The sequence below is a fragment of the Pristis pectinata genome, chromosome 17 (genome assembly GCF_009764475.1).
Source record: "Pristis pectinata isolate sPriPec2 chromosome 17, sPriPec2.1.pri, whole genome shotgun sequence".
Classification (NCBI taxonomy): Eukaryota; Metazoa; Chordata; class Chondrichthyes; order Rhinopristiformes; family Pristidae; genus Pristis; species Pristis pectinata.
Genome location: NC_067421.1, coordinates 9,830,073 through 9,856,131, shown reverse-complemented (window position 1 = coordinate 9,856,131; position 26,059 = coordinate 9,830,073). Strand labels below are relative to the sequence as shown.

The window sequence follows — 26,059 nt, the reverse complement described above, 5'->3', positions numbered from 1 at the left end:
AATCAGAAGTCGCCAGATTCTTGCTGTGTTCTCCGTATTCTCGGCAGATATGGATTTGCTTTTGAGTTTTGTATCTTTGATGTTTTCTGAAGTATAAAGTGAAATTCAACAGCATTCGCCGTCCACTGCACCTTTTATTTATTATTAATTTAAATCTGTCTAGTTTTGTAATCTTAGAATTCACACAGCTCAGAGGTCACGGGTGGAAGGCACGAGAGGGATTAAAACATGACTGCAGGTTATATTTGAGTTGTGTTTCATTGTTTTAAGACACAATTCTCACAATCTTGTGTGTGTGCATGTGTATATGTGTATGTGTGTGTTTGCGTGTGTGCGTGTGTGTGTGCGCGCGCGCGTGTGTGTGTGTGTGTGTGCGCGCGCGCGCGCGCGTCCCTGTGTGTGTGAGTTGCTTCGGCGAGAACTCTGCTTTCAGTGAACCACAGGAATGCGCGGAAGATCTTGTATTGCAGCAGTACCTGCACAGAGGAAATGCTGTTGCAATTCACTTCAATGAAGTCAAATTGGGGCGATACATTTAAACGACGCGGTGATCTATAATGAAATATTATTTATTGTAATTTTACTTATATTCGACATAATTTTTGTAAATTTAAAATGCCATCAGTCGGTATCATCATTACCATGACCTGGAAAGAGCAGTAGCTGCAAAGTCGCCGTCCCATCTATGACGGCAAACGTTTAATGACTGCGCATCGCCCTCGGATTTCCAATAAATATCTCCTTCCGTTTGATACACCATGAAGGTTCCAAAAGTCAGTTTTGGAAATTATTCGGAATTCTTGCCCGTTGAAGCTATGACCTATTGAGAGGATTTGGGAGGTGTGTGTATGTGCGCTACACTTCTACTATCCAGAGAGAGCAGACGAAGATCACAGAACGCCGCTGCCTCTGCAACAAGAGCAACGAGCAGGGTTGCAGCAAAAGGTTAATGCCATTCCAGACATTAATATCAATGGTAGACATTGATTTTCCATTTACCTCGTTAGTAATTGAAAGGCAGATAAACGTGTGAATGGTCTGCAGCCTGCAGCCTGAGACATCGCTTCTGTTGTGCTGAGAGCTTTACATGGCCACACCAGCGTGAACATTTCAGGAAGAAAAATATTCATCCGATGGAAGTCCGCACAGGCTCTTACAACAACGGAAATGATATAGAAGTTGTAAATCCCGAAAAAGACCGAAATTAATTTAAAATGTTTGATGCGTTGAGACCACAGTTGTGTAATGATTTGGGTCAGGTAATTAAAGTGTGTCTTTTATTTGGTATAATGTTAACATGGATTAAACCTTGAAGAACACATTCTGTTCCACTAATAATTTGATCATTTCACAGCACATTAGAGTTTTAGGTAGAATAGAAAAAAACAATCGGATAGGAGAACAGAAAGGGGAATGCAGGCAGATGGAAAATGTTTGAAAATAGACATATTAGCAGCTTGAAAGGGAATCCAAAGATGCATATTTTCTGAATATATAATGGTAAAAGGATAAGAACGGAACTGATTCGGAAAGTAAATAGATTGTTCACTTCAGTAAGAGGGATTGTCTGATGTCATGCAGTAAATGAGTTCCTTGCATTCGACTTCGGTAAAGTGTGGGTGAGATAAAGTACTAAAATTATGAGCAATGTTCTGAGTAGAAAGTTTTTCTGGTTCAAACCGAATGAATATTTGAGAAAATTGAAGGAGGTAGTAATGGCTCTCACTACCATCTTTTAAACCTCCTTTGATATTGCACTGCAACGGGATGATAGCAAGTTTACAAATACTGCATCCCTGCTTAACCAGAGCTGAGAGGAAAAGAACAGCTAATGTAATCTCTTTCTTTTTCAATCTTTTTATTGAATTTCAAATTAATTCAAATTGATGTACATAACATTAATAATTATACATATGATACAAAGCGATTGGGATAATAAAAACAGTTAATATTTATACTCACAAGGAGTAAAATATGTATTCTGGACCTCACGCACTCTTGCTAAGTGTACATGCTGCGAAAAAAAAGAAAAGAAATTTAATTATATGAAGAGAAAACCCCCAAATCAAAAAGAAGTATAATATTAAACAAAAGCAAGCCAGAAACTTCAAAGAAAAAAAATGGACTGATAACTCTTCGATTGAAAAAAACATTCTTATGTCGTCAGCTCCGCTCCTCTATATACAAAGGTTCTTGAAGGGGATTCGAAAAAGGTCTGCTTATATCGTATGGAAATACTGAATAAATGGATTCCAAACTTCCTCAAATTTAAGCGAAGGATCAACAGTACCACTCCTAATTTTTTTCGAAGCTTAAACATGTTATAGTTTGAGAAAATCGTTGAAATGTAGCAGGGGGTGTAGGGTCCTTCCATATAAATAGAATGGATCTCTTGACCATTAATGTAACAAAATAAATCATACGACAAGCGGAAGCGGATAAGTGGCCGCTAATGTAATCTCGTAAAGTTGGCATGGGAGACATGGACGAGGCTTGCAGTCCACATGACTGGCATTCCGTCCATCATCCTAAGCATTTATTTCTTCTACCATCAATGCACCGTGATTACAATTGTGCACCGTCTACAAAATGGACTGGAATTACTTGCTCAATTCATCTGATAGTAGGCATGCCACCATGACGGACGAGGGCACCAGGTGTATTCTGGCAGGTTGCTTCAAGTCACTGTTCTGGCACGAAAATATCTCACCGTCGCTCATTCTAAAATTTCCTACTTCCTAATGTGTGAATACATTAGCAGCCGAATGATTATAGCAGTTCAAAGCTGTTCATCTTCACCTTCAAAAGTCACTTTATGGATGGAACATAAATACCGCTTTCGGGGAGATGCATTTATCCCACAAATGAATAAACCAGAAGTGCATTTGGCGAAGTGAGGGCGAGCAGAAGATGGTGGTGAACTGTTGTTTCATGCTTCACATTCAAGTGCACAGTAATGTTCCCGAGCAACAATGTTGGGTCCACTGATCTTCCAGCTATCTATTAGTTAGGTTCACTTTGCAAGTGGCCTGAAATTTGGGCATGCATAAATAACGAGGAGGACATTTGGACAAAGTGGTGAAATTGGCAGACACGTGACAGTTAAATTTTTAATGCAGCAAATTCAACGTGGCTTATCTTGGAAGGAGGAGATAGAAAAGAGAACCAAAAAAAAAGAAAATTGACGATCGTAGTCCTGATGCAGAGAGCTCCGGGGCACTAGTTGAACAGGCTTTGAAGGAAGGTTGAAAAAGCTGCTAAAAAGGTAGTGCAAGGATTAGAAATAGAAGCAAAATAGAAAAGTTAAGATTAAGGAAGGCCTTTGCCGGATTTCGAGTCGTGGCCAGCGGGTATATACTAGCCAATGTAAATTGGAGGTTCAAACAATGAAAGTTTTGGTCAGAGATCATGAGTCGCGGGGGGGGGGGGGGGTGAGAGAGGATGGGGGGAGAGTTGGGGAAGGTGGAAAGGAGTTGAAGCAGCATGAATTAGAAAGGACCGGGACATCTGGAAAGCGTGCCACCGTCAAAGCAGCGACACAGTATATGAATATGTCCGTATTTCGAAGATGCATTTGCATAAAGCGACTTAACTGTTAAAGATTTGAACCATAAATCAAATGGCGGAATCACCACTTTTTGAGTTAATTATTTGGTGCTGTTACTCCTTTTATTTTTGCTCCGCTGGAGAGGGCGGTGTTTTTAATTTAAATAGCGGGAATTAAAATTGATACTTTTTATTAGTTTAATAAATGAGCTAGACTATTCAATTAAAGTTAAAATATTCATTTTATATAAGTAAGAATATAAAACAGCATTTGACAGGACAGGGCACGATTTAGCTCCACCAAGTGGGAGTTTGAAGTTGGTGCGAGTAAAGCTAACTTCGTCTCCGAGTTGCAGACATGATAACGCATCTATCCCATCAGTCAGAAGATACAAAATCTTTAAAGGACGTACCACCTGACTGAAGGACAGTTTCTATCCTGAACTCTCCTCTCATACACTAAAGATCAATTCTGGATCTTCCAATCTACCTCGTCGTGCCTTTTACAACTTATTTATCTGCACAGTACTTTCTCTGACGCTACTACACTATCTTCTGCTTTCTGTCTTTTTCTTTTTACTGCCTCGGTGGACATACGTGTGGCATGATCTGACTGGATGGCATGCATTCAAAAGTTTCACTCTATGTCGGTGCAGGTGACAGTGATATACCAACACTAATAACATCGGGAAGGGGTGAGTTACCAGAACAGTCTGACCCACGCGGCTGTCACTGTCCACAGGTTTGGTTGTACTTTGGGTTTGGTCAATAATGCATCTTCTCTTTAGTGACTTCGATCCCGCAGTCGGAAGGGATGTAAACATTCGAAAGGTGTGAATGGCAAGGAAGTAGTCGGAAAAAATACTTCAACGGAAATCTCCTCTTGATAGAAAGTGGCCCTGTTATGTCCAGCACCTTGTTTCAAGAGAAAAGCAAACACAACACTCCACAATACAGGCACTTACACCAAATTGATGATCTCATTGTCGGGGCAATGGACAGCAGGGATGCTGCATTGTCAGGCAGCACTGAATGGGCCCTTCAGCCCACAGCGTCATGCAAGGCAGCAGGGATCTATATGTAATAATCCTATTTCCCAGTACTCGGATTAAATCCTTCCACGCCATGGCAATTGAAGTACTCATGTAAATATCTGTTAAACAGTGTGATCCCGCACCACCTCTTCTGCAGTGTGATTCATTTTTCAACAATCCTCTGCGTGAAATATATTCGTCAAATCTCCTCTAAATGTCTTACTCCCTACCTCCTATTTATGCCTGCCGGTCATGCGTGAATGTCGAAGAGAATCTTTTCTCACTATCGGACGTATAATACATGCCATGACAGTTGCCAGTCGATGCTCAGCAGACCACGGCCTGTCATTCCAGAGAAGGACACAAGCGACAGGGAGACAAATCCAGTTCCACAAGCGACAGAGGATCCCCTACTGCCTGCCAGAGGAAACGTCATCACCATAATCCGCCAAAACATCTTCTCGCAGTAGTCAACGAGCTGTTTCCCAAAGAACACCGTGGAATCCTAACATTTTGAGACACAGTACACATGATCTACATCCTGCAACCCCTCTCAGAGAGATGCAAGGAGAAGCAGCAGCCAATATATACGTGTATTCTTTACTTCACTGGTGAAAAGATCTCAACGAAGGCGCACGCTCATGCCATCTGCTGTTCTCTACCGAAGGAAAAGACGCGAATTCTCCTCTGCGAAGAAGAAAAGGTCAATAATATCCAAAATACAAACACGGTCTGCAAACAGCAAGATGTCGTTGATTCCTACTTCAGTTCCGTTGAATAAACAACGATATTGTAGTCAGCTGTGAGCCTTACCACAACGGAAGATTAGTCCAAAAATAAAATGTTGGGAAGGTCAGGCGACATCTGATTCTGTTCTGGATTTTTCAGCTCTAATTGAGGATAACTGACCTTGCATGCATCCCAGCCGGAAAAACACCCCTTGGATGGATCTCCGCATTTCGGAAGCATTTGCATTTATATGACCCTGCATCAGCTTATTCCGTGGACCAATTGGTCGTGCTATACGGGTTATTTGTATACTTCATCACTCTTAGAGAGATGTGGAAATGCTACCAGCTCACAGGGTGCTCTAAGGTCGTCACAAAATCACTTTATGCTTTCGACAATATATATATATGCCTTCAGCAATATTCTTGTTCTGCGAAAGTTGCTCTTTTCTGCTTCAAAGACACCCTCTGGAATCCTAGAAGCATTAACCCGCCTTACATTGCGGTGCACTCAATGCATATTCCAACACAGTCACGAAAACAATAGCCTATAAGCCAGGAAATATTCCCAGGAAACTGATGCCAATAGAATCTGTACGACCAAAAAGTACCATGGTCTTCCAGCGCAACATAGTACTGCTGTCTGCCTCTTCCCCTTCTACATCCCACTGTGGATTGGAAATGTATCGCTATCTCTTTGTTATCGCTGTTTAACTCATTTGGGGAAAATAATTCGTAATGAGAGGCGAGATGTCTCGCAGCGTTTGCCCTTTATTGTAAAGACACAAGACACGGCAAAACCTGGAATCTGGAACAAAAATAAACACATTGCTGGAAGAACTCAGCGGGTCACGCAGCATCTGTGAAGGGAAATAGACAGTCGGCGTTTCGAGAAGACACTCTTCGTCTGGATTCAGACAATGACGAGTTCAGTGAGAAGTTTAACCTGATCTTGACATTAAATGGCATTATCCGACAGCCATGGGCTGCCATTTGCAAGGCAAAATTCAGTATATGATTGAATACTCGCCACTTGCCAGAATACGTACACCCCCGACAACACTTATAAAGCTCCGTACAAATTACCAGCTTTTCATCGTGTTAAACGTTCATTCTTCCTACCACGGATGTACCGCGACAACAATGGGCATCATCTACAAAATGCGCTCGAATTCTTCGATGAAGATACGCGCCAGGCGTATCCCCGCACCAGCTCACACATGATCCTCTGTGTTCTACAACACGGTAGAACATTACGACAAACCAGTGAAAGGGGCTCGACAGCTCCAATTTATTGGGGAAAATTTTGATCTGACTTTTCTTGACAGGAGCAATTCAAACCATAACATAAAAGAATGGTTTAGAGAGCCCTGGGCATACAGGCGAGCAGTCTTTGAACCGGGGTTTGAAAAAGCTGCTGAAAAGGCATCGCAGGACTTGGAAATAGAAGTACATCGCAAGAACCAAAGACTCGATAACAGCGGTAGAGAGAGAGACGGAGGGAGAGGGAGATAGTAGAAAGTGATAGAGGGAGGAAAAAGTCCGAAAGACAGAGGGAGGGTAAAGGCGTGGGGAAGGCGGGCAACAGTTACATCTGGGACAATGGCAAAATTAATTATTTCGTCAGTTTTATCTCTTTTATCTTTCTTACCTTAGCGCCCAGCCAGGGCAGCCATTCTAATTAAATAGGAAAATCTAAAATTTGCTGCTAATTTAGTGCAGTAATAAAAGATGAAGTATTCAATCTAAGTTAATGCATTCAGTAAGTAAAATGAACTAAGTGTATGGCACATGTTTCGAACTGACAGAGTAAGTAATATATATTTTAACTGAAGAATATCGGAGTTGGAGGTGAACGTGATCCCGGGTATTGCCATCAGCTATAAAATCTTACCTTACAATTAACTATGGGTCCGAAATGCCGACGTGATGACGTACCCGGAAGGAGTGAGCTACCAGAACAACTTCAGGCATGCGGAACTCATTGCCCACTGTCTGGCTTGCGTAACGAATGCATATCCTCCTGCTAGAATTCAATCCAAAAGTCGAAAAGGACGCAAAGTTTGGAAAGGTGTGAATGGAAAAGAAGGGGTATGAAAAAGAAACACAGAGTCCTCCTTGTGATGCAAGATTGCTCTGTTGCATCCAACACTGTGTATCATGAGAGAGACAAGCATCTCATTGTCGTGCAAGGGACAGACAGAAGAGTTGTTGAGTCATAAAACACTGAAACGCCACTGCGACTCTCTCTGTCCTTGCCCGATATCAGGGATCTTCCAAATTCATAATCCCAATACCCAGGTGACGGACTTTGGCCTTCTACCCCATGTCATTTGAAGTGCTCATCTGAATATTTTAAGTGTTCTGATAGTCTCCTCATCAGCAGAGCATTGCCGACTTTAACAATCCTCTGAGGGAAAATGTGTTCTGAGAGTTCCATCTAAATTTCATACACCTTGTCTTAATCCTAACCCTCTGGTCATCTACACAGCTGTTCGTGGGGGGGGGGGGTGTAATGTTCAATATCACAAATAAAACGTGCCGTAACTGATGCCAATGATGCTGGACCGACCACGAACTGTGATTCACGACAGCGGACAAATCCAAAAGTAGAAACGACAGAGGACTCCCCCTGTTGTCTGCCACAGGGAAAGTCACCGCCATCATCCACAAGAACCACCTTCTCTCAGCAGTCGAAGAACTGCAATCCGCATCACACGGTGGATTCCAAACGCTATAAATGCTGGGGTTTTTTTACCTCACTGGGGCAAAGTTCTCAACACAGATGTGAGCTCCTGCATTCTGGTGTTCTCCAATCAAGGGACATGCATTAATTCGCCATTCCTGTGCGAAGTATATCGACCGACCATAGAACATGGATCATAGAACAACACAGCACGGTACAGGCCCTTCGGCCCAAAATGTTGTGCCGACATAGCTAATCCCTCCTACCTACAGATTGCCCATATCACTTTATTTTTCTCTCATTCATGTGCCCATCCAAACCCCTCTTAAAATCCCCCAATGAATTTGCCACCACCATCCTATCAGACAACGCATTCCAGGCATCCACCACTCTGAGTAAAAAACTTACGCCTCACGTCTCCTCTGAACCTACCCCCTGTTACCTTAAATGCATGCCCTCTGGTAAGGAATCGCTCAATAATGGGGAAAAGGTATTGCTTGTCCACCCTATCTATGCCTCTCATAATTTTATACACTTGCAACACATCACCCCTCAGCCTCCTCAGCTCCAGAGAAAAGAGCCTAAGTTTGTCCAGCCTCTCCTGATAACACATGCCCTCAAATCCAGGCAGCGTCCTAGTAAACCTCCTCTGCACCCTCTCTAAAGCCTCGACATCCTTCCTGTAGTGATATGACCAGAATTGCATGCAATACTCTAAATGCGGCCTAACCAGACTTCTACAGAGATGCATCATAACTTATTGACTCCTACACTTAATACCTCGATTAATGTAAGCAAGCGTTCCATAAGCCTTCTCAACCACCCTACATATCTGTGTAGCCACTTTCAATAAGCCATGGATTTGCACCCCAAGGTCTCTCTGTTCTTCAACACTGTTCAGGGTATTGCCCTGAAGACTGTACTGCCTCTTGACATTAATCCTACCAAGGTGCAACACCTCACATTTATCCGGGTTAAACTCTATGTGCCATTTCTTTGCCCACATCTGCAACTGGTCTGTATCACGCTGTATCTGTCGCCAGTCTTACACTATTCACAACTCCACCAATCTTGGTATCGTTTGCAAACTTACTTACACACCCATCAACATACTCATCCAAGTCAATTACGTGCATCACAAACAGCAGAGGTCCCAGTTCAGATCCCCGTTGACACCACTATTCACAGGCCTCCAGCCAGAATAAGTCCTTTCAACCACCACCCTCTGTCTTCTATGGGCAAGCCAGTTCTGGATCCACACAGCCAACTCCACTGACCCCATGCATCCAAACTTTCCGAATGAACCTATTACGTGGGACCTTGTCAAATGCCTCACTGAACTCTGTATAGATGACATCCACAGCTCCAGCTTTATTAATCTCTCTCTTCACCTTGTCAAAAATCTCAACCAGGTTAGTAAGGCACGACTTGCCCCTCACAAAGCCATGCTGGCTTTCCCTAATCAAGCCATTGGATTTCAGATGCTCGTATGTCCCATCTCTAAGAGTTTTCTCCAGCACTTGCCTTGCAACTGACGTGAGACTCACCGGTCTGTCGTTCCCCGGATTTTCCCTTGTTCCTTTCTTAAACAGAGGAACAACATTAGCCACTTGCTAGTCCTCCGGGACCTCACCTGTTGTCAAGCGGACACAAAAATACGGGTCAAGGACCCATCAATTTCCTCTCTCGCCTCCTCAGTAACCTGGAATATATCCCATTGGACCCCGGGGACGGATCCACCTTACTACCGTTTAGTAGAGATAACACTACCTCCTTTTTTGACAATGCCAAACATGTTTAAGCCCTCTGTTCCAATTTCTGCGTCCAGCGTGTCCGTTTCCTGGTTAAATGCTGGGAAGTACTCATTCAGCACCTTACCCACATCCTCTACATCCAAACATAGATTCCATTCTTTATCCTGAGGTGGTCCTACCCTTTACCTTGTTATCCTCTTATTCTTTACGTAGGTATAGAATGTCTTTGAATTCCTCTTAATCCTCTTAAGGATTTTTCATAGTCCCTCCTGGCTTTCGTAATTCCTTTCTTGAGTTCATTTCTAGCTTGTTTATATTTCTCACATGGTCTATCTGATGCTAACTTCCGAAGCTGGACATAATCGTTCTTCTCCTTCATGACTAATTTCATCACTTCTCTGGACATTCAAGGTTCCCTTATTTTTCCATTCATGTCCTTCCTTCTAATCGTGACATAAGGACATACCTATCCTGTACCCTATGTATTTCATCCCTAAACACTTGCCAGCAAAAGGGTGTTCCCAGTTTACTCTACCTAGTTCCTGCATTATACCTTCATAATTTGCCCTGCTCCAATTTAAAACCCTCCGGCTTGCCCCATACCTATCCTTATCTATAGCTATCCTGAAAGTTAATGAGCTGTGGTCACTGTCCCCCAACTGCTCACCAATAATATCAGATATGAACTCCTGCAGTCTGTTGTTCTCCAATCAAGGAACATACATTAATTCGCCTTTCCTGTTCGATAATATCCAAAATGCAAACATACTCTTCAAACTGCGTGAGGTAATTGATTTTTGCTCCGCCTCCCTTCATTCAAATCAAGGCAAAGAAATTAAGGGCTAGTAAGACTGTCAGATTGATTGCAACGGCCAGATTGTCAAAGAATACAAAAAATACCGGAAATACTGAGCAGGTTATGTTTCATCCTGTTCCTCATTTTCTAAAAGCTACCTGGCATCAGGTGTGCTGGAAGCACAGAGAGCGCTGTAAGGTCATCGCTGAGGCCTGGCTCATTGCTTGCCAATTTTTTACCCAAGCCAAAATTTATACCTCAAGCAAGACCATTAAAGAAGATATATCCAGATGTTATTCCTGCGTGGAACCAAATGTTGTGCTAACTAGCTGACGGATTTCCTTTCAATGCAAGAGTGACTACATTTCAAAATTAAACTTTTAATTGAAAAGAATTTCAGAATATTAAATATCAGCAAATGCACGATAGAAAAGCACTTCCTGATAGCTGGTGGGTGAATATTTAAGCGTACATTTGTCCCCTGAAGCTCAAGTATCTGCAAGCCGCAAGGAATAGAGATGGGACTAAATGAATAGCTGTTTCTGACAGCTAACGGAAGTCCCGTGGCTGCTTGTACACTTTCCATCATATATAGCTCCTTAATCCTCCTCCCCCTCTCTTTATCTATCTGTTTATCTATCTATCTATCTATCTATCTATCTATCTATCTATCTATCTGTTTATCTATCTATCTATCTGTTTATCTATCTATCTATCTATCTATCTATCTATCTATCTATCTGTTTATCTATCTATCTATCTGTTTATCTATCTATCTATCTATCTATCTATCTATCTATCTATCTATCTATCTATCTATCTATCTATCTATCTATCTATCTATCTATCTATCTGTTTGTATGGACGTGATCTACATGAAGCACTGCCTCTCTCCTGTATTTCCTTCCTTTCTCTTAGACATATTTTTCCTGCTCTAGCAAGGCAGAGGGGGATTTTTTACATATATTTCCCGTCACACGCGCAAGGCGGCCCACCGTTATAAGTGACTCGCATAGATCTTATGCATGTGATTTATATGCAGTTGTCCAGCACTCATCGATTTTTTTCTGGAAAAAAATTGCTCGTTTCACTGACAGTGTTGTTGTTGCCAAACAGTTGCATGATACCGCTGTTAAACAATTCTACACCCAATCCAACTCTGTGGCTGACATACTCATGCCAAAACCCACTCTGTTTATTCAGAGCAAACGGTTAGTTAGAATAAACTGCAACATTTAGCGTGAATGTGACGCCCCTGTGGAATAAAGGTTGAGGGTAGGTGGTTGGTGCGAGGAGTGCACAATAGGGAGAGAAAACAGATTATCAGTCTGCAGAATCTTAATATTCTTTTCTACATGAACGGGGGCTCCCGGGCAAAGCCAAGTCTACACACGGTTCACACGGTATTTTTCGGGTTTACGCAGAACACGGTGGCAGGGCGAATATAAGATCACTGTTGAGCACGGATTGACTTCAACAACTGCCTTTGCTGCATTTCTCCGGTTCCCGCAGAGTGCATTGAACAATCTTACCACGGTGTTGGCCCCCGCCCGTTGCACTATTGTGATTCATCAACGAATCCTGGAGAAAATCAGCCTTGATAGCGCAAAACCAAGAGATAACACAAACCACCTTAGGTCATCACAATTTGGATCAGAAACGAAGCAAATAGAAACAGCATTGCATTTCAAATCAGTTCAATAATTTTATTCAACGACTACAAACAATACTTCGGGTACAATAGCAATAGCCGTGCCTTTGTCTAATGTTATTCAATGCACAAAAGGAAGATTATTTCATCTTATGGCTTCAATCAACTGCAACAGCCTTGCAACAACATTTAAAGTCACCAAGTCATACAAATCAATGTTTCAACTTCCATGGCTATTTCTTTATTAAAACTTCGAAATCTAACGCATTTCTATCCCTTTGCCACCTGAAACGAACAAAAAGTGGTAAACAATTTGCCAGTTCAGCTCACGTTCCAAATATCAGATACAGCTGGATCTCGCGATGTTTGCCTTAATCGGGTTTGCCTGAGTCTCGTGTTTAACCACACAGGAGAAACGCTCGTGTGAGTTCCAGACTGAGGCTGGCAGAGTCAGGTAACTGTTCGTACTGAATGTGTTGTCCGTCTCCTGCTGGACCCGGCTGGTCTCAACACCATCCCTTCTCTCACTGCCGTCCATAGTCCACTGAATGTCCACAGTGCCCGGATTAAACCCGTTCACCAAACACACCAGAGTCGCAGTTCCCTTTCCTGTGACCTCCGCCGCTGAAGGTGGGAGTAGAGACACAGAGGGTGCACGGGGATCTGTTTCAAATAAAAAATCAAGGTTTAGTAAGGATCGGGCATTTCTTCAGTGAAAATACTTTTTGTTTTCTTCAAACCTTTGCTCTTCCCGTAATTCCTTCCACAACTTATTTCACTACTGGCTATTTCAGTCCAAGAATCCCAAAAATGTGAGGTCGAGGATGCGTTAATTCCACATCCTACCCTCTCTCTATGGTGATTTAACAATTACAACGTGATTTCTATAATCGTATTAAGCAGATGGAGGTCAATAGTAGACCTGGATTGAGATGAAACACAGGAAATGTCCCGTCACAGAATTCGTGTACAATAAAGTTCAAGAACTGAGAGCGAAGTAATGAAGCAAAGATGTGGACCTGAAAAGTTAAGAATCATGAGATTTAATGGGGGGGCGGGGTGGTTCGTAACCTTACAATCAGGGCGTTAAGTTTCGAACGGCATCGGGTCTGAATACCGGCACAAATTTGTTTTAGCAGAGAGCATTGAGGATAAGAATCGGCTCTGAGACGTCAAAGTGAGATGGCAATGCTATGGAGTTCTTCTGTAATTTACTGAAGCCGTTACATCTTACCAACCGATTTTTAACTCAGTTTTAATAAGAGGCAAACAACAGCGAACAGATCAGTCGGTCACCCAGGGAATGGCACAGTGCTAACTGGGTCCGTGAACCAAATTACTCTCATGTAGGTGCTGCCATAGTGGGTTTGCTCGTTTGTTCATTCACTTTCTCTCCATTGCTTTTAGAAATGTATCACTATTCTTGAATGTCTCACTGGAAAACAATTAGCTTTCATTTCCAATTAAATCGGGGAACTGTAAGATCAAGTGAGCCAGTGGCGTGTGTTGCAGAAGCGAGTTACAGCACGGGCATACGACCCTTCAGTTAAGAATCAGCGTGTATAATGGGGCTGCGTTGAAGGAGCAGCTTCAAAAGTCCTCTGTTACGGCAAAAGAAGCTTCTGTTTGTGAGAAAGGGGATTAGACTATCTACAATGGGAATCACTATCTACTACCCATGACGTCCATGTAATGACGGATTTTGCTAAACTGGCTATTTCAGGTTAAGTGTATGGCCGCTGGAAATGAATGCACTACAATATAGAAAACACATTACGAGAAAATATCGGCTGACAGCTGTCAGATCCATTTACAGTCCAGACGAACAATCCTCGATATTAAACGTTAACTTGGCTCCTCTTTCCACCAACCCGCCCTGTCTTCTGAGGAATGAAATTTCTGTTTATATCTCATATTGGAAATATCTGCATTTTTCAGATCCATGTACACCCGCGCCATGAACGCCATTTCGGGGACATAAAATTAAACCACACAAGTTGTTTTAAAAAGTTCCGGTCTTATGGTCACGATTCATACCAGGCTCATTAATTCACTGCGAAAACAGATTATGTCGTCGATCAATGATTAGTTCAATCGAATTGCTGTTGCGTATTTTATAAATTATTGGATTATCGACAGAGGTCAAGATATCTTTTAGAATCGGTTTGCTGCGATTTTCATGCTCAGGCATCGACCTGAACACGATTCTGTCAACACAAATGCGTTCAACTTCCAGACGAGCGCCCGAATCCGATCAAAAACACTCAACCTTAAAAGGTTATCACTGCTTAACCAGGAGTCGAATTATTATCCAGGTATAGATTCGAAAACAGTAATTTCTACAAAAAAACTTAAAAGTGATCTTTGGGCTGAGGGAAGCTTCTGCAGAGTTGGGTTCCTTTAAAAATATCACTTGTAAAATCAATCAATTTTAGGTAATAAGCAAATCACGCAGTTTATTCCTTTCCCTTTGGAAACAAGAACCAGCAGCAACTTTGGATGAAGATATTTTACTTACTGCCAATGCCCAGCCTCGTTCCTTTGCCGAAGAATAAACCGCTGCTCCACATGGCACAGTAATAGTCCGCAGCGTCCTCCGAGTGAACGTTCGATATTGTGAATGTCGCAGTGTTGCCTGACACTGAGCCGGAGAAACGGTCTGGAATTCCCGGGCCTCTGTAAACGCTACTGCCGGAATAATAGGCTACCACAAGCCGGGGAGTGTTTCCGGGAATCTGCTGGTACCAGGAGACAGTGCCACTCCCTAAACTAGCGCCGGACATGGTACAGGTGATTTCGACGTTCTGTCCCGGAGAGGTGGACTTCGAAGGCGGTTGATTTACTGTGATTTCCGCGTTTGAATCTGAAAAAAGACCAGTATGAGAAAAAAAAATGCAGACGGCTGACAGTACTAAATCACAGTAAAATGCAGCAGCAATTATCCATTGAGTAGTTCCGACAAGAAATGTCATGTTGATGAAAGTAAAATACTCACAAACTGCGCAAAGCACCAACGCACTGACAACCCGGATCCAACGAGACATTGCGATTGAATGACTGGAGCTCCGACAGGGCGACAGTTTCCAGGTCAAGTGGCTTCTCAACTTTTTCTCCGGCTCACTTATGAATCGTGTGACGAGGTGTCACTGCGTGGTCCTGTTTATGCAAATCAGTCAAATCAGAATGTTCCTTGTCGCCAATCAGAAGATGCCAAATTCTTGCTGAGTTAAATTATTCCCCGTGTTTGTGGCAGATATGGATTTGCTTTCGACTTTGCATCGGTTGATGTTTTCTTAAGTATAAGAAGCAATTCAACCGCATTCGCCGTCCTCTGTACCTTTTTTTTATTATTAATTTAAATCTGTATATTTGGTGATCTTAGAATTCACACAGTCCAGAGGTCACGGCTGGAAGGCACGAGAAGGATTAAAACATGACTGCAAGTTATATTTGAATTGTCGTTTTATCGATTTAGGAGATAATTCTGACAATCTTGTGTGTGTGTGTGTGTGTGTGTGTGTGTGTGTGTGTGTGTGTGTGTGTGTGTGTGTGTGTGTGTGTGTGTGTGTGTGTGTGTGTGTGTGTGTTGCTTGGTGGAGGACTCTGCTTACAGTGGACCACAAAGAATGCGCGTTAGATCTTTGCCCAAAGAACAGCAGCAGAACCTGCACAGAGGAAATGTTGTTGCAATTCACTTCAATGATGTCAAATTGGGGCGATACGTTTAAGCAACATGGTGATCTATAATGATAGATATTACTTATATGTAATTTTATTTATATTTAATATAATTATAGTAAATTTTCAATAGCTTCAATCGGTGATGTGCATGAGCAGTAACGACCAGTGCGTGCAAACTCGCCCTCGGATCCATGACGGTAAACATATAATGTCTTGATGACTGCGCTTCTTCCTCTGATTATCTCCTTCCCTTTGATAAACCATAAAGATTCCAAAAGTCAGACTTGGAACTTTTTGGGAATTCTTGTTCGTTAAAGCTATGTCGTATTAAGAGGATTTAGGATTTATATGTATGTCCGAGGCACTTCGAACATCCAGAGAGAACAGACGAAGATCACAGGGGAAAACGGCGCTGCCTCTGCAACAAGAGCACCGCGTGAGATTGCAGGAAACGTTTTATGTAACTTCAGACATTGATAGCAATTAAAGACATTGATTTCTCTTTACATCATTAGTAATGCGAAGGCAGACAAATGAGCGAATGGTCTGGAGACTGCAGCCTGAGTCATCGCTTCGACTTCGCTGGGGGCTTGACATAACTGCTTCAGCATAAATATTTCACAGTGGAAGAAAGATATTCGCCCGAGTGAAGTTCTTAAAGACACCGATAACAATGAAAGCAAGATCTAAATTGTAAATCCGGAAAAAGACTTACATTAGTTTAGGATGGTTGATGAGTTGACACTGCAAGTGTGTTATGTTTTGCATGAGGCAATCATTTATTTCATGTAATGTTAACATGGGTTAAACCTTGAAAGTCACATTCTGTTCCACAAATGATTTGATCATTTCACAGTACATTAGAGTTTTAAGTAGAACGGACGGAAGGAATTGGAAAGGAGAACAGAAAGTGGAATGCAAGCACAAAGAAATTGTTTGAAAATGAATGAAAGGGAATCCAAATAAACTTCTGAACCTATTGTAGTAAAAGTATAAGAATGGAATGATTCAGGAAGACAAAGCAGATTATGTTAGTTCAGGCAGAAGGACTGTCTGATATAATAAATGTGTTCCTTGCATTCGGTAAAGAGTGAATGAGATAAAGTACTAAAATATTAACAATGTTCAGAGTAAAAAGTTTAACTGGTTCAAATCAAATGCATATTTGGGAGAAGTAAGGAAGGAGAGAGTAATGGCTCGCACTACCATCTGCTAAACCTCCTATGAAGTTACATTGCAACGGGATGACAGGAAGGTTCCGAATACTACATCCCTGCCCAGCTTGGGCTGTGAAGATAAGAATGGCTCATATAATCTCGTAAGGTTGGCAAGGGAGATATGGATGAGGCTTGCAGTCCACATGACTGGCAATCCGTCCGTCATCCTAACCGTTCATTTCTTCCAACATCGGTGCACCGTGACTATAATGTGTACCAACTACAAAATGCACGAAAATTGTTTGCCTCATTCATTCTGGCAGTAGACATGCCACAAAGACGGATAAGGGCATCCGTTGTATTCTGTCGCTGTCTGGCATGTAGTAAAATGGACTGATACGCCATAGTTAAATTTTAATGCAGAAACTTTGACGTGACTTATTTTGGGGGGATGACTTAGAAAAGAGAACCAAAAGCAAGCTCCGGGACAGCAAGTGAACAGGGTTTGAAGGAGGGTTTGATAAAGCTGCTGTAAAGGCAGTACAGGAATTAAGACCTCAAGCAAAATAGCAAAAGCAAAATTGGTTAAACAAGACATTTGCAAAATTTCGAGTCAGTTCCAGCGGGTATGTATTGGCCAATTTAAAATAAAAGTTCAATTGATCAAGGTGTTGCTTAAAAATCATGAGAGAGAGAGAGAGAGAGAGAGAGAGAGAGAGAGAGGTGGATAGTTGTTTAAGCAGCATTGTATGAGGAAGGTCCGGGACATGTTGTAGGCGTGCTGCTGTCAAAGCAGGGCAGATTCTGTGAATATGTGCAGTTTTTCAAAGGTGCATTTACATAAAATGACTTCAGTGTTAAAAATTTAAAATATAAATTAAATGGGGGCAGCAATAATTTTGAGTTAAGTATTTAGTGATGTTACTCGTTTTATCTTTGCTTCCCTCGGTAGAGCAGTGGGTTTTTTTCAATTAAATAGCGGGAACTAAAATGTCTACTTCTTTATTGAATTAATAATGGAGCTGCGGTAATAAAGTTAAAATATTGAGGTGAGTATCTTTAACTAGGAACACAAAACAGTATTTGACAAAACAGGGAATGTTTTAGCTCCGTCAAGTAGGCGTATGAGGTTGGTGCGATCCCGAGTACAATTAGCTTTGGCTCCGAGTTGCAAACATTACAAGGCATCTCTTCCATCAGGCAGAAAATACAAAAGTTTGACATCACGTACCACCAAGACTCAAGGACAGCTTCTATCCAGCCGTTATCAGACTTTTGAACAAACCAAGCATCAGCTAAGGATGAACTCTTGATCTCCCAATCTATCTCATAGAACCATAGAACACTACAGCACAGAAAACAGGCCATTCGGCCCTTCTAGTCTGTGCTGAAACTTTATTCCGCTAGTCCCATTGACCTGCACCCAGTCCATAACCCTCTAGACCTCTCCCATCCATGTATCTATCCAATTTTTTCTTAAAACTTAAGAGTAAGCCCGCATTTACCACGTCAGATGGCAGCTCGTTCCACACTCCCACCACTCTCTGAGTGAAGAAGTTCCCCCTAATGTTCCCCCTAAACCTTTCCCCTTTCACCCTAAAGCCATGTCGTCTCGTACTTATCGTGGCCTTTGCGCTGCATTCACCTGAACTGCACTTTCTCTGCCGCTACAGCACAGATCTTCCTCAAATGTCCTCGAAATTTCCTACTCCTTACCTATGCTTTCTGGTATTGTGCATATGTTAAAAAGAAAAGTCTCTCACTATCACACACATAATACATGGCATGACAGTTGCCGATCACTGCTCAACCGACGACGGCCTGTCATGGAAGATAGGAGGACAAATCCAATTGTAGAAACGACAGGGGGTGGCTTCCCTGCTGTCTGCCACAGAGAAAGACAACACCATAATCCCCCCAAAACGCTTTCTCTCAGTGGTCGAAGAGCTGTTTCCCAAAGAATGCAGTGGATTCCAAACATTTTCAGGCACAGTACACATGGTCTTCATCGCGTAGCAAATCCACGAGAAATGCCAGGAGAAACAACAGACACTGTACATCTTTAACAATACACAAAAAGTGCTGGAGGAACTCAGCAGGTCAGGCAGCATCTATGGACGGAAATAAACAGTCGACTTTTCGGGCCGAGACCCTTCATCAGGACTGGAAAGGAAGAGGGCAGAAGCCAGAATAAGAAGGTGGGGGAGGGGGAGGAGCACACGCAGGCAGGGGGTAGGTGAGTTCAGGTGATAGGTGAGACCAGGTGAGAGGGGAAAGGTAGGTGGGGGGGAGGGGGAAGTTGTAAAGCTGAGATGTGATGGGTAGAAGAGGAAAAGGGCTGTAGATGAAGGAATCCGGTATAAGAGGGCAGTGGACCATGGAGTAAAGGATGGGGGAGGGGAGGAGAGGAGATGGGCAGGTCATCAAGGAGGGGGAAGGGAGCCACGGGGATAATTGAAGACAAATGAGTGGGAGCGGAGTAAAAGAAGGGGTGGTGTTACCTACCCCCTGCCTGCGTGTGCTCCTCCCCCTTCCCCACCTTCTTATTCTGGCCGCTGCCCTCTTCCTTTCCAGTCCTGTGAAGTGTCTCGACCCGAAATGTCAACTGGTTATTTCCCTCCATGGATGCTGCCTGACCTGCTGAGTTCCTCCAGCAGTTTACTTTTTTTGCTTCTTCATTGCGAGATCTTATCAGGTAGTAATACCAAAGCACTCCCAAACTGTGCACAACAACAAGTGCACCAACAAAATGATCCTGCAGGGCTGGAATTCGATCACACCTGTGATAAGGAGGTGAAATGGCTCCTCAACCTACCCTCGATTATCCCGTTATGAACCACGCGAAGGGATGTCAAGAACGGTTGCTTTTTGTCAAGCCCACCCGAATTATATTGCCGATCAGAAGCAGAGAAATCCACGTGTTAAAATCAAATTAGTAGGGAAATAATGAATAGTGTCTGTGTCATGCTGATTCTTCATGCTTTTATTCATTCTTAAAAGAACGAATGAGAATTATTTAACACAGATATACCATCATTCAGGCATATCGTTCAACTGGCACACTTTTCTTTGCAATTTCAGTTTTCTAATATATCTCAAAATAATCTCCATGGTGATGACATTTTCATTGCAAATGAAAAATGAAAATAAAATTCTACCTGAAACTCTTAATAGAATACTCGTTTCTGGAACATACCTTCACATATTCATAAGAATCGTGCATGGGAGATCTCGACTGAAATCACCTGTCAGACGAAGTATTTCGCTACAAACCTCTTTCAAAGCAGGACCCTCAACACCCTGAGAATCTCTATCAAAAATTCCTGACAGATCTGCACCAAGAAAATGCGACACAGACGTTGTTCAAACGTCGTTCTCAGGGCGCGAACTTGAAATGATAGCATTCATTCTGATTTTACATTTGACTTCACTGGAAACAATAACCGGGGATCTGAGAGGAACCGGTACCGTGTGTTTAACGCCTTTCTCCAAAGTCAAAGCTGCGCTCAGTGAATTGAGGCCAAATATTGTCAATGGGATACAAGCACCACTACCGAGGGAAAGGGGAGATTTTAAGCAAAAGGGATGATTTCTTAACGATAAGAGGTCTGGAATTGGATCAAGGTCCTTTGGAACCCCAACTAAGAAAAATATTATGCTCCAAAGATTGGAGGCCCCTTCTGCAACCCTGAGATGTCTAATTTTTGTGATTTTATTTCTATACAAAAGCTCCTTGATCTTATCTTCAATACGTATGTCATTCACAATGATCAGCACACTCGCTGCTTATCCCCTGGCCTGATTCGTTGTTTCTTCTTTTAAAAGAATATCCACTGTTGGCCATCCGCAGGGACATATCCGGTATTCTAAATTTTTGGAAGGTTTGTACCATCGTTCTCAAAAATTTTCTCCATGTTACTTAAATAAAGATTTCTTCCTGGAAGCTTGTCAGAAAAGAGCTGCAGGTGCTGGAAATCAAAAATAAAAACAGAGGATGCCGGAAAAGCTCAGCAGATCAGGACGCACCTGTGGACAGTGAAGCAGAGTTAACTTATCAGTTCTGGCCACGTGTCTTCGACCTTCCCTTCCCACCGGGCCGCCAGACCTGCGGAATATTTCCATCATTTTCAGTTTTTATTTTAGCTCAGTCACTATTTGTTCAGCAGTGTCTGTTCAGCAGTGATATGAAACCATCAAATATTTGAATTCTGCGGGCTCAAATGGAAGAGCATTGTTACTTATTGCAAAAACTTGAACAGACCAAATAAAAAATCTGGGAAAAGATAATGAAGTTGCTTGAAGTAGAGTCTCTCCCCAGACAATGTATTGGCAATTTGGAAGTGATTGTTGCTGAGACTTAGTTGAACTTACCATGTTCCTTAATATTGTTTGCTTTTAAAGAGTATGAGGAACTCGTGGACTCCTTTGCTCACCCGATTCCTCTCTTCTGAACCTGAGCCATGATCCTTCTAACCCCTCCCCGACTACTGTTCACCTGACCGCTGTTTAGCCCCATTTCAAAAGTTCAAAAACGAAACACCTTTGCCATTTTTGTTATTGAAAAGCACCACCCATCTCCAACCTCCCTGCCTGCTCCAAAACCTTTGAGTGTGCCTTTGCCTTTCAAATCCATGAGCATCGTTTACTCAATTACAATCATGAACCCTTTATGATAGCTTCTCATCCCTTATGACCAAACCATAATAAGCAATTACACCCCTGTACCCGTCGACATGCTGACTGCACCATTTTCTTCCACTGTCCAACTGGACAAGGCCCTTGGGTCCACGGTTATTAATTCAATCATAAGGGAAGCAGCCTGATTAATAGATTCACCTGCCACTCCGCGTTGTTACCTCCGGAGTGCTGCCAAGTTTGGTACTTCAGTCTCCCGCATTTCACAGTTTTTATGCTGACACTTGGCAACATCAAATAAAGACATGGGTTCAGGTTTCACATGCATAGATAACACCCAACTCTATCTCTCCGTTACCTCATCCCACCCCCGCAGTAGACTTGCATTGTCAAACCGCGTCCTTTACCCCATTCGTGAACATGTCACAGTTTCGATCAGTTAACCACTGGGAAGATCAAAGTCATTGACCAGATCACGTGACAAACTCTGTACAGCCTTGATAGAAGTCACCTGTCCATGGTATCAGGATGAACCAGGCTGACCAGAGATCTGTGGTCTGTTTCATCTGGAGCTCCTCGCCATCAGAAAGATTTCTGCACCCATCTCCGTTACATTATCCAGCTCCACCACTGCCTCTCCCCATCTTCCGCTGAAATAATCATCCATGCCATTAGTATCCGAAGACACGACTATTTCAATGCTCTTTCATACAGTTTTATATCCCGCAAGAACTGCACCCCGAGTAACCATTGGTGTCTGGTCATCGAATGCGCCGCAATTAAAAAAAATCTTATCTGTCTGTTTAATTTACTTCGTGGTTTTACCAAACTGCATCTGTACAATCTCACCACCAGTCCAAGCATGCTGCAAGATTCCATTCAGAGCTCTTGCACAATCCCATCACCTGGAATTGTTAATTTTCGGTGCTAGAACTAGTATTCGACAGCGATTAGCAGATCCCCTGCTGTCGGTAGGGCATCTGCCTTGGAATAACCAAGTGTAAATGCTGTCTCCGAGGAAAGTACCGCAGCTAAAGCAACACCAAACAGCTTCCAGTTATATAGCATCTTTAAAACAGCAGAAGCATTTTAAGGCACTCTGCCGGAGCATTATCAAACAAGATTGTTGTTGACTCACACGGAAACCGAAAAGTAAAAGGAAACACACGCCAGAAACATGAAATTAAAAATAAAACAGAAATGCTAGAAATACCCAGGGGGTCAGACATCAACTGAGGAGATGTAAACGGAGTTAATATTTCATGGGGGTGAATCTTCGTTATATTTTACGACCTGGTGAAAGAAACGGCCTTCAGGAAACGTCTCAAAAGAGGAAGGAGTGGTGAATTTTAGAGATGGAATTCCGGACGTTGGGGTCTTGTCAGTTGAAAGCAACTGTGGAGCAACTGGATTCCAATGTGTGTAATAGGCTAGAATAAGAGAAGCACAGAAATGGCAGTTGGTTATATTGCTGTCGAAAGTTGCAGAACTGTGAGGGACAATAGAGAGATGGTCGAGGGTTCCCACTACCGATTAGCCTTCAAAAGGCTCCTCTAAGTTACAACTTGGAGGATCACCAAAGATAGTTTGGGTTTTTTGGAGTCAGGATTCACTGTTGTAATGCGCCTGACTGCAAAATCTATCCTAATATTTCATTGGAAGTTTATTTTTGCATCTACAGTGCCCACAGCATTGCCCATTTGCCTCACTGGAAACCCAGGTACATGTATGTGACTTCATTTCATCAAAGTGGCTAATGACTGGCGAATCGATTCTTGCAGGATGGCCCAAGCCACATCCCGCTATATGTCCCCACTCTGTCTCCTGCTTCCTTGCATGTCAATATTCATCTTTAATTTACAAGAAGGACTTCATCAGAAGCATTCGAGAGGTCCTTACAAGTAATATCCATAGACATTCTTTTGTACAATAAACTAATATTACTCAAGAAATTCAATCTGTATCATCAGCCATGTCTACACTTTACGAATCCATGATGAAAAACGTCCCCCCATCTTTTTATACTGGCTCCCTCTCTCTTCTTTTGTTCCAGCCCATATGAAGCGTCTCGACCCGAAACGTCGACTGTCCATTTCCCTCCATAGAGGCTGTCTGACCTGCTGAGTTCCTCCAGCATTTTGTGTATTGCTTCAATGTGTTAAGTTGTTTTGTCTTTAATTATAAACTCCAGTAACTTTCCGTCAACAGATTTCGGCTGACTCGACAAAAGACTCACGACAATCCCACGTTTATCTTTTTATTGTTAAGTAATGAGCTGACCTACACAATTCTCCAAACGAAGTATATATTTCCCAAATTGAAAGAACGTTGAAAGATTATAGTTATGGTATCACCAAAGTTCTCCCTTAAAAAAAAACACGAAGATGGAAACTATTTGATCCTGAAGGATTTTCTCTCCTCCGAATTAAGACCGGTTTAATGGAGGCCTTCATTGTTCAAGTTTTGTGGAACTAGCGAATTCATTCGGTTTTGAACATCGCCAATGGAGCAAGGGTTGCGGACACAAAGTTTAAATCGGTTTTCTGCCTTCAAAAATGATCGATATTCATAGTTGGAGCTGTACTTTCTCACTGAGAAACAACTTAGAGGATTCTGATGGAAGGTCATTGAGCGGAAACGGTTCCGCTCTCTCTGTCTCCTGCTGGGGATTTCCAGCATTGTCCGCATCATTTTAGTTTTACAGTTCTATGAACTTCTTATCGGTTACAGGAAACTCGTCTTTTGTTCTTGCATGTAATGAAGAACTCAGTTTTGCTGCTCGAATGTTACATCTGTTCCTTGGCATTTGAACTTTCTGCGATGTTCAGACCGCATTTCCACCTGACGTGATTTCGCACCTTTTTTCGTGGTAACGCGGTGTAGCAGCGCCATCAGCCGGAGTAAACGTTGAACTGCAGTTCGCTTCCTGGCATCGCAGAAAAACGCATTATTTCCAAATATTGCCTTTACGTTTACATTTTCTTTCGCTTGTCCACGTGAGTACTACAAAAAACAGCACCGCTTTAGAAAGCAGCGTTTAATTAAATAATAAACTATAATTCAATTAAATATCAGAGTTGTTAGAGACCGAGTCGAAATCTATGTTACCATAAAGCTCTTACTGTGAGCCGCGTGCGTTATACAGTGTAGAGACAATAATCGAAGCACTTTCGGCTGGTATCACAAGAAAGGACAATGGAGATTTGGAATTGTTCTGAAGTACTAGCGGGGTTACCAATGTGTTTAAGAAAGCAAGCTCGTCGTGTTTACACTATCTGGGCGTTGGCTTCCAGCCTACATCAACAAGGTGAAAGATTGTTGCCACGAAAATGGGCAAACAATGTCAAAACAAATGAAGACGTACTACAAATCTTTACAGCATTTTTGGTACCTTGATCCCTCAATGTATTTAAATTGTTCCTGTTTAAGGGCACCACAGGGAATGGGAGATGAGCCGAATTTGCCAGAACTATCGCCAATCTGCTCTTTTTGAAAAGCAGAATTCGTACTTTGGATCTTCGTCCAATGGCAATTGGGGTCTATCCACAGGACGGAAGATTAGCTGCTGTGACTAGGTTTGAACCGGCCTGAACTTAACGCAGCTTTTAATGAAATATCGGAAGGAAATCCTTTATCAAAGTTCAACATGAAAAACACGTCGTTAGACCAAGAAACCAGCGTGAAACTTAACGGAATCCTGTTGCAGGTCTCCGATATCCTTCTGTTACAGCTCCATATGATCGTTGGTGCCAATATTCCAACTTAATAACAACTGGACAAGAAGCTTCATGAAGAAATTTAGGTTGTGACCCAGAAATTCCATTATACGTTTTGGAACCCCTGTCACTGTTCCTTTGCGGCCTGCAATCAATTTCTGTCCTTAGGTGGGTAACGGAGAGAAGGTTATAAATCGGCATCCTGCAAACAAAACCTATACATCTCGACATTCTAATAGATTGCTCCGAAACATCTTAAATCTATCCCTGCATCCATTAAGATTTATTGCCGACCGTAAAAGTCAGAAAGAAGCTATCAAGTGGGAATGTATTTCTCATGTGAGTTTCTAACGTTGATGCACAGTAACTGCTTGGCCAGATTGGTGTGGAACAGCTAGAGTTGGATAGGATATACGTGAAGGAATGTGGAGCCATGTTGGATAGAAGGCAGAATCGATCATGTTCTTATTGAGTGGCGCATTGGGACCAAAAAACTGAAGTGCCTGGTCCTGTTTCTTTAAAATGAGTCGGGGTAACTTACTTTATCAACCGGTTCAAGGGTTACTTCTAATCAGCGATGGTGGCGTAGGTAGAATTGCTACTGTTACGTACCAGCAACAAAAGAAACACACCAAGTCATGCATAAGTGTTAAAACTATTTTGTTAATAACTACT

General features: G+C 42.4%; 1 protein-coding gene across 1 annotated transcript; it reads right to left on the bottom strand.

Moving 5' to 3' along the window:
* Positions 1-12,224: 12,224 nt before the first annotated feature.
* LOC127579219 (immunoglobulin lambda-1 light chain-like) lies at positions 12,225-15,347 on the bottom strand. Its single transcript, XM_052031828.1, has 3 exons — positions 15,191-15,347; positions 14,714-15,058; positions 12,225-12,858 (listed from the first exon to the last, which is right to left on the bottom strand). The coding sequence occupies exons 1-3, from the start codon at positions 15,237-15,239 to the stop codon at positions 12,536-12,538; spliced, it is 717 nt and encodes a 238-aa protein (XP_051887788.1). The 5' UTR covers positions 15,240-15,347; the 3' UTR covers positions 12,225-12,535.
* Positions 15,348-26,059: the final 10,712 nt, after the last annotated feature.

Bases quoted from the DNA above. Each gene is read 5' to 3' on its own strand.
- LOC127579219 (XM_052031828.1), bottom strand. From the start codon at position 15,239: ATGTCTCGTTGGATCCGGGTTGTCAGTGCGTTGGTGCTTTGCGCAGTT. The intron at 15,059-15,190 runs GTGAGTATTTTA...GTCTTTTTTCAG, and splicing joins GTTGGTGCTTTGCGCAGTTT to ATTCAAACGCGGAAATCACA. The intron at 12,859-14,713 runs GTAAGTAAAATA...TATTTGAAACAG, and splicing joins AACGAGGCTGGGCATTGGCA to ATCCCCGTGCACCCTCTGTG.